The 9,089-nt window shown below is 43.1% G+C and overlaps 1 protein-coding gene across 1 annotated transcript; it reads right to left on the reverse strand.

Moving 5' to 3' along the window:
* Positions 1 to 4,116: 4,116 nt before the first annotated feature.
* Positions 4,117 to 8,688, reverse strand: LOC136317609 (cancer/testis antigen 47A-like). Its single transcript, XM_066250437.1, has 3 exons — positions 8,136 to 8,688; positions 6,888 to 7,032; positions 4,117 to 4,126 (listed from the first exon to the last, which is right to left on the reverse strand). Exons 1-3 carry the CDS (start codon positions 8,686 to 8,688, stop codon positions 4,117 to 4,119), a joined length of 708 nt encoding a protein of 235 aa, XP_066106534.1.
* Between the last annotated feature and the right edge of the window lie 401 nt (positions 8,689 to 9,089).

Genomic DNA, 9,089 nt, shown 5'->3' on the forward strand with positions numbered 1-9,089 from the left:
AGATTATTGATTGATTTGGTTTGATATCCTTTATATTCCCATAGTCATAGTTCATTAAGTAGATACCCTTTACCCAGATAATCCTGTAGATTAGTTCCCATACCTCCCTTACCCCTTTTTTCAAGATGAACTACTATTCAGTTATCCTCACTTTAAGAACTCTGTATTAACAATTTCTTTCCCACAGTTAATAACAAAATTCTGCTTTTAAGTAGAGGTTAAGTGTTGTTGTTGTTGTTTTTAATGCTTAGCAGCACATTGTGGCAAGTTTTCAGCTTTTAGCATTCTTGATTGTGGTTGTATGCAAAGCAAATAAACTCAATAAAGCCTCATCTGTAGTCCATCTCTGTTTGTCATATGGGGAGGGAAATAAACAGTGAGTTCAAACCTGAGGGTTGTCAGATATGCAAAATGATCTAAAGAGCTTGTGTGTGGCATAACAAAGTTGTACCTAACCAAGTTGACGGCCTCCAGTTGGGTATTTGTACAAGGGATTGAAGAGGAGAGTCTTATCTGTGTAAATATCTGAGGAGCAAAGAGACTGGTGAGAGAATGCTGATGGAGGTGAGTAGGGGAGACAAGATGGTAGCTGTAGTCCAGCCTGTCCGAGGGACCGGGTCCAAGTCCTGTACCAATACGGGCTATTGGGACAAGCCATTATCAAAAGGAAAGGGTAACTGTGCCCAGGTAACAAAGTATAGCATGAAATGAGTAAGAAAAAAGGGTGATAAATATTTAACCTAGCCCTCTGGTAGCATTTGTAATTTATTTTTTATTATTTTTTTTAGCGAGGGAGGGGCAAACAGGGACAAACAGGAAAGGAGAGAGATGAGAAGCATCAATTCTTCATTGCAGCATCTTAGTTGTTAATTGATTGCTTTCTCATATGTGCCTTGACCGAGGGGGCTCTAGCTGAGCCAGTGACCTTGGGGTCCTGTCTGTGATCCCACACTCAGGCTGACAACCCCATACTCAAGTTGGTGAGCCCGTGCTCAAGCTGCATGAGCCCACCGTTAAGCCAGCAACCTCATAGTTTTGAACCTGGTTTTCAGCATCCCACTCTATCCACTGCGCCACCACTTGGTCAAGCAGCATTTGTAAAATTTGTGAGATTCAGAAAAAGAGTTCAATCAGGGATCCACATACTCATATATGTATATATACATACAAACACATTTGAAATGTTTCAATTAATAAACTGTTAAATAAATTAAGTTGTATCTTCTTTTATGACAAATGTACCTTAATAACTACCTGAAAGTCTAGGTTGGGATTTAGAATTCTCGGACTCCTCTAAGTCCTGCTTCCATGGTATGGGAAAAGCTGCCCTCTGTCCCATCACCTAGACCAGACCTCATCCCCTGTTCTGGGCATATACCACCACCCCTTGGGCCTGGGAGCCCAGACCCCAGCAGTGTAGTCAGCCCTCCCAAGGACAGTCCCAAGAGGTGCACACCTGCTCTGGGAGCAGGCTTGGAACTATTCAGGGGTGGCAGGTACCCGGAATGTGTGCTCACACCCTTGTCCTGTGGGCTGGGCTCCTGGCCCTGTAGAGAGACCTGCTTGGAAAAGGGCAGAAGTGGGGCCTCTAAAACATGGAGCTCAGGACAGAGGTTCCTCTTGCCTGGGTCTAAAAGCAAGACTGGTATCAACTTACATAATGTAAGCACGGACAAATCAGAACTAATTTGAAGGTGCTCCAATCTCACTATATGGAAAACAGCCTATCGGCATGCTTTGCTATTTTAAAAGGATGACAATGGGCCTGTGCCTCTGTTTCACCATATGGTTCTAGCCATAAGAAATACATCATACATTTTAAAATATCAACACACACACAAGAAATGATCTTCAAAGTGTTAAGTTTGCTTCATTAACAGGCATTAGTAGAACACCTTTTAAGTGAAAAACTCAGACTTTGGAAAAGAAAGAAAACCTTTTTATAGTCCCAACCATTCAGAGGTTCCCAATTCAGGGGGTCAGGGGACAGGGGAGGGGGCAAGAGAAGTAAATACACAGACACACACGTTTTAAAATAATGTTCAAATACTTGGACGGGGATGTTCATAGTGGCACTATTCATAACAGCCAAAAGGTCCATCAACAGAAATGTCCATCAACAGAAAAATGGATAAACAAATTGAGGTACATGCATAGAGTAGAATATTACTCAAGCATAACAGATAAATTCATGGAGGTGGAAAGTACATTGGTGGTTGTCAGGGACTGCGGGGCTGTGGAAATGAGAAGTGACTGCTTAATGGGTACAGGTTTTTAGAGTGATGAAAATAATTTGGAACTGAAAAGTTGGTGGTTGCATAAAATTGTCACTGAATTGTTCACTTTTAAATGGTTAATTTTAAGTGAATTTCATCTTATAAAGAATGATGATATAACATAGAATATGAGATGTGTCACCACAGAATGTAAGAGAAGGTATCTGTGCTACCAGGACAGCACTTAGGAAACCTTAACTAAATGCAGAAATGAGGCTGTCTAGTTGTCCCCCTAGAGCCCTACGCCTTCTCTGGTCCTTTGTTCAAATACAACTCCACCGTTTCCCCCTGTTAAACAGGGTCTAGAGATTAAGCCCGTTCTATATCCTTTTTTTTCCTCATTTTTTTATTAGGAAATATTTCAAACCTACATAAAAGGATAGGGAATAATACTATCAATATCTATGTATGCACCATCCAGCTTAAGAAATAGAATTACATTTCTTAAGTTGATGCCCACTGTGGAACCCTAAATAAGATCCCCTTCTCTCTTTCTCTGAAGTAATCATCATAAATGAGATGTTTATCTTTCCCATGATGCTGTTGCACATTGTAACTCTATGCATCTCTCATATACATGCTTTTTACTCCAGATATTTGTATCCACAATCAATATATGGTGATAATTTTGTATGTATTCTATGAACTATAGAAATGATCCCTGAAAGTATAGTCTTTGCATGTTTTTTAGACTTTATACCTATACCTGGTATTATTTTTGTATCTTCCTTGAACCAGCTTTCCCCCTTATGTATCATTCTGCTGCCATCACCTACTCTTGGCCCCTCTGTCTCTCAGCCCCTGTGAATTCCAGCCTCCTGCCCAGTCCAGCCCTTGCCATCCTGTTCTGTTTCCCTGCAACAGTCCTAAGCCAGTGAGTTAAGGCTGGTCCTCCCATCGGTGAGTCTCACCTTCTTCCTCTGGGGCTTTAAACGAGTGCTTTTCAAATTTGAGCTGCATCCCAATTCCCTGCAGGGCTTACTAAGACACAGCTTGCTGGGCCTACCCTCAGAATTTCTGCCTGAGTAGGTCTTGGATGGAGCCTAAGAATTCTTGGGTGATGGTGATGATGCAGATTTGAGAATGAAATATTGAGAGCCACTGCTCCAGATCAACAGCTGGGCAGTCTCAGCTTTCCTTCAGAACTGTGTGCTAGAGCCTCTCTGTCTACCAGATGTATAATGCAAGTCACACGTGTACTTTTAAGGTTTCTTACACAGCTAAGTAAAAAAGAAAAAAAACTGCAAAATTTATTTTAATAATATATTTTAATTCAATATATTACCACTTAAACAGGTAATCAGTATAAGAGTTATTAGTGAGACAGGTGACATTGTTTATAGTTACAGCACATCTCAAACTAGACTAGCCATATTTCAAGTGCTCAGTAGCCACGAATGGCTAGTGTCTAACATAGTGGACAGAGCAGCTCCACAGGTTTGACGTCATCTTTCTCTTCACAAAAATTGTTTAAGACTAGACATTTTAGTTTATTTTGGGCTGCCATAAAATAATTTAAAACAAGCGTACAAATGGTGGATGGTAGAAAGTGATACCTTTCAAAACAAGGGTAAGTGGGGGACTTGAGTCAGAATTATCTAAATAAAATCTCCCTGTGTTTCAGGTCATTAATGAGAACAAACTTATTTTTAACTAAAACAAATAGTGTCAAATATAACTAAGAAATAAAAGATATCTTTGGATATCACTTTTTGGGTGATGAACTTTGGAATGATATCAATATTTAATAATATTCCAATGGACTTCTTGAATGAAAAACCTAAAAAGAGTGAACAACAGATTCTTTATTCTTTCGCCATTTTCTTTCTCCATCTTCTTTCTACTCCAAACTGCAGGATGAAATGAGAGAAAATTAACAATTATACAGCATCAAGTAGCTCCAATGACTCTCTTTTCTTTTTCTTTTTATTCAGTGAGAGGAGGGAAAACAGAGAGACAGGCTCCTGCATGTGCCCTGACCAGGATCCACCTGGCAAGCCCATTAAGAGGGTGATGCTCTCCCACCTGGGCCATGCTCATAACCAAGCTCTTTTTAGCACCTGAGGCAGAGGCCATGGAGCCATCCTCAGTACCTGGAGCCAACCCGCTCCAACCGAGCCATGGCTGCAGGAGGGGAGGAGGAGGAGGAGGAGGGAGAGAGAGAGAGAGAGAGAGAGAGAAGCAAGGAGGGGAAGGGTGGAGAAGCAGATGGGTGCTTCTCCTGTGTGCCCTGACTGGGAATCAAACCCAGGGCATTCACAAGCCAGGCCAACACTCTACCTCTCAACCAACAGGCCAGGGCTCCAATGACTGTCTAAATCCAAGAAAATAGCCCCATGTGTATCTGTTACATTTGTGGACCATATTTCAACAAGCAGAGAAGAACAACACGTCTTCCTCTTGTAACCTGCCTTACAGAATATTTGGTCCTGTCCAAAAGACCCACTGATACACTTGGTTCACATACGGTCTTTGATATTTGGTCCTGTCCAAAATGTCCATGCATAAAAAAATCCTCAGTTCAAAGAAGCTATAATGTTTATTTACATTTCAGACTCACAGAATTAATAAAAATGTCATCATGTTTTGTTGGTGCTAATAATTGTATTGTGACTGTATTGCCAATAATAACCCTTCTCACCTCGGTAGACTAACTGGTAATGACATATGGGCTTAGGTAGATGGACCAGGGTTCGAATCTTGAAAAAAAGCAGAATTTAAATATCAAGGGCCTTTTGGACAAATGTCTCCATGGATATTTTGGACAGGGACAAATGTCCACTAATCATAATCTGTACCCTTAGATATTGGGTGTTCCTGTAACTCAGGGGTCTCAAACTCAACTCAGCATGTGGGCTGCAGAGCAAGATCACAGCCGTTCGGCGGACCGCACTAGGTCTACAAAAGGCAACTGTTACGCAACACTTTTCTCACTGCAGTTGAAAACAAAAAAAAATCAGTACAACAAGCACAATCGTACATGCAGTTTACTCAGTGTCACAAAACGACCAGAAACTAGTTCTCATCACAACTGCTGTTAACTAAGCTAATATCTAGCTAGGATGCTAGAGAAATGAAAAATACAAGTAGGGCCCTAGGCTTACTTAATTTTATCCAAAATATTTTGAACTTCGTGGATTAGTCTGCGGGCCACACAAAATTGTTCGGCGGGCCGCATGCGGCCCGTGGGCCGCGAGTTTGAGACCCCTGTGTAACTGATGGCTTCAATCATGTGATCATGCAAAGCCTGTCTCCCTCTTGCCTACCTAACACCATAAATGCTTTCTCAAGATGCTTCTTTTCCTTGAGAAGCCATTCTGGGATTTAAACAAATCTCTCCACCTTAATAGCTTGTGTTCATTCCACAAGTGATACTCTTATCCTCCCAGACCCTCAGTATTCCGTATATCTCATATGAGAGGCTGTTACAAAATATGCAGCTGTGAAAGTGTAAAAAAAAAAAAAAAAAAGAAAAAGAAATGTCAATCATTTACATATACTCAAAATAAGATAGGCCTTGATACTTAACTACTCATTCAGTGATAAACAATCATGCTATGACTAAGTTTCTTTTCTTTTGACTGTCATATAAAATATAAAAACCTACAACCAAACAAACGTTTACTTATTAGTTATTAAATGTGGTTCTACCTAGCAACAGAGGGAAAAAGGGGATGGAGGGGGTAGGGGTAAAAAGAGGGAATGAGGGGTGGAAAGAGACTTTGTAGGGGGTATGAGGGGCATAATGTGGTGTATAGGGGGTATATTGAGTGGGACACTTGAAAACATGTCAACACAATCAATTAAAAATAAATTTTATAAAAAGAAGAAAAATAATACTATAGCAGAGACCTGATGATGTGAGAATGAAGGAAATATCAAATTGAGCATTCAGTAAATACAAAGCATTAATAATAATTCTGGTATTCTGACACTGTAATATTTTAGAACACAGCAACTGGAGTCCCTAAAAGCCAATCATTTTAGAATTATAGAAGGCCAGATTTAAAAGGGGCTTTAGAGAGCTCTTAATCCAAATTATTTTCTTCTACTCTTAGTGTAAACACCGTCTGGAGCTTAGGAAGCATGTTGCCCAAGTATGGTAAATAGTTTTAAATAAACATACAACATGAAAAACAGAAAAGGAAAAAATGTGGTCCTTCCAGAAATTAGTAACACTTTCTTATTTGTAAGTATTCCTTGTCTCCTAGTTAGTACAGGACACTGTATTTCTGTGGCCAAGTAACGAAGGCCCAACTAGGGCAGAGCCCAGCGACCTGAGCTTCTGCATCTAGTAATGTTTTAAAATAACTACTGGTCTTAGGTATTGACACAGTTCTCATTTGTTAGTAGTCTTTACAGGGAGGACAGAGGGCCTCATAAGAACTAATGAGTAGCCATGAAGTATATATATTTCAGTACACAATACATGTTATATTACTAGGTATATGAGTATAATGTTAACATGCCAAGAAGATGAAATTGAATTTTTAAACTAGTTTTAAAGAACCTTTTTTCTTAATTTACTGGGGAAATTAAAATAACTAAAGCTGTTGGTAACAGGTAAATGCCAGGAATGGCCGGGTGATACTCAAAGCTACACACAGATACCTGGATTTTCCGGGGCTGTTCTCTGCTGAGTCCATGTCGCTTTGGGGTCCTTCTTCTTTCTTGTTAAACTCCTCTTCTTCTTCTTCCTTCCTTTCAGCATCTTGGGCTTCTTCCTCAGCGTTTTCACATTGATATTTACTTGTTCCTTTAGTTAAGAATAAGACAAACTTTGGGACCAGATAGTCACAGGAAAAAATCCCAAGTCATAAAGAATGGGGACATCCAGCACTCAACCCGCAAGTGAAGCAAGACAGTGGAAGTAACCAGGAAAAGAACAGCTAGGCACCTTTCTACTGGTTGATGCAACACTCCTGCGGCCCCTCATTGCTGCTGCTCGATTGTTTTCGTAGTGACCTGATTTCCCTACTAAAGCTGTGCTGCTGATGCCTGCTGGCCCATCAGAGAAGGGATCAGAATCATCGGGGTCTAGGGCATTCATAGGGTTTGGTCAGAACTTTCTTGTGAAAATATTGTTTCCTTCACTGACAAATTCTATGGTGAAGTTCAGTTGGTCCTCAACCCCATGGGGGGATATATATATACATACATACATACACACACACACACACACGCACACATACATACACATTAAAAATTTTTTTTTCAAAGTCTCCCTATCAGTTCGTAATGTTTGCGGGTTGACTTTTTAAGGCTCTTGATACTTTTGGCAGTCATGAAGCAAACAGGAGACATGACATTGGCTTTTTCCTCTCCTTTGGGTTCCCCACCATGTCCTGCCTGCTCACTCCTGAAACCTTCCCCTGGGCCGTTCGGACATTCGCTGATAGGCTGTGCCCTGCACTGAGGAGCTCAGGTTGCTTAGTGCAGGTTGGGAGAGAGCAAGGTATTTTTTCTCAAGGTGGGGGAGGTCGTTATGAAGTTGGGCTTCTCTTCCACAAGGCCTGTAGTGCAGTGGTTCTCAACCTTTCTAATGCCGTGACCCCGCAATACTGTTCTTCATGTTGTGGTGACCCCAAACCAAAAAATAATTTTGGTGGCTGCTTCATAACTGTAATTTTGCTACACTTATGATTTGGAATGTAAATACCTGATATGCATTATGAATTTTCCGATGGCTTTAGGCGACCCCGGCGACCCACAGGTTGAGAACCGCTGCTGTAGTGTGTTCAGGGCCCCAACCCCCCTGGTGCACATGGCCAGCCAGGGCGCCAGCTGTGCCTACAGGCCTTGGGGCTTCCCTGGCCCTGGGGCCTCACAATCCTGATGCCTTTTCTGCGTGATGCTCACCTTCCAGGGCTTCAGACTCCTGCGTGGGCTCCTCCCTGGCCTGGGGCTGGTCCTCGGGCTCCAGGGCCAGGGCACCCTCTCCAGAGCCTGTGGCTCTATCTCCAGGGCCCTCAGGCACCAAGACTGCAGCCCCTTCTCTGGTGCACTGGTGGGCCTGGCCAGGGATGCCGGACAGATGAGGTCTGGCCGGGACCGTTCTGCGGCGGTCGCGAGGTCGCTCAAGGATGTGGTCATTGTGGTATATGCGGTTCAGCGACCTGCTCACCGCGTCCATGAAAAAGTTGTGAAAACCCTCCCTAGGCAACTGGCGGGCGGCTTCCGGCACATTCCAGTTCTGCTCCATGTTGTCCTCCCCCTCGTCAGCTGCCCTGATGTCAGAATCCTCGCTGACCCTGCCCTCTGGGACTTCCACTGCTGCGGCTTCCTCCCCCAGGCCCCTGATAGCCCTTCCTACTACCTCCAGCCCGGCTACATTTTCCCCGTGGAGCTCCAGGTCTTGAATCACCGCCCCCTCATCTCCAGCTTCCCAGACCCCGGCTCCCGCCTCATCCATGGAGCTCTCCTGAACACCGGGGGGCCAGGTTTCTATCACCAGAGTCAGACATGGCTCCAGGAAATACCTCAACCTAGACGGGATCAGGCTATGGCGTCAAAGGCCAAGATGGTGGCTACTGGGAGGAGACTGCGGACCGTGGACCCGGATGTGAGGTGGACGGAGTCTTAGAAGGGACAATAGTCTCAGGTGGTGCCTGAAGAAGCCCAGGGACCACTAGGGCAGGGGCAAAGAGGCAACAGGGGGCCATACACTTTGGTCACAAGCTCACTGGCTGAGAAGCGAAGATTGACATGTCATATGTCCAATAAATGACCAAAGCCCTTCAGTTCCAGGATGGCTTAGAACTGCCTCTCTTTTCTTTGAGGCTTTTGGGTCCTGAGCTGCCTTCAGGTACACAC

This window comes from Saccopteryx bilineata, chromosome X (genome assembly GCF_036850765.1).
Source record: "Saccopteryx bilineata isolate mSacBil1 chromosome X, mSacBil1_pri_phased_curated, whole genome shotgun sequence".
NCBI classification, from domain to species: domain Eukaryota; kingdom Metazoa; phylum Chordata; class Mammalia; order Chiroptera; family Emballonuridae; genus Saccopteryx; species Saccopteryx bilineata.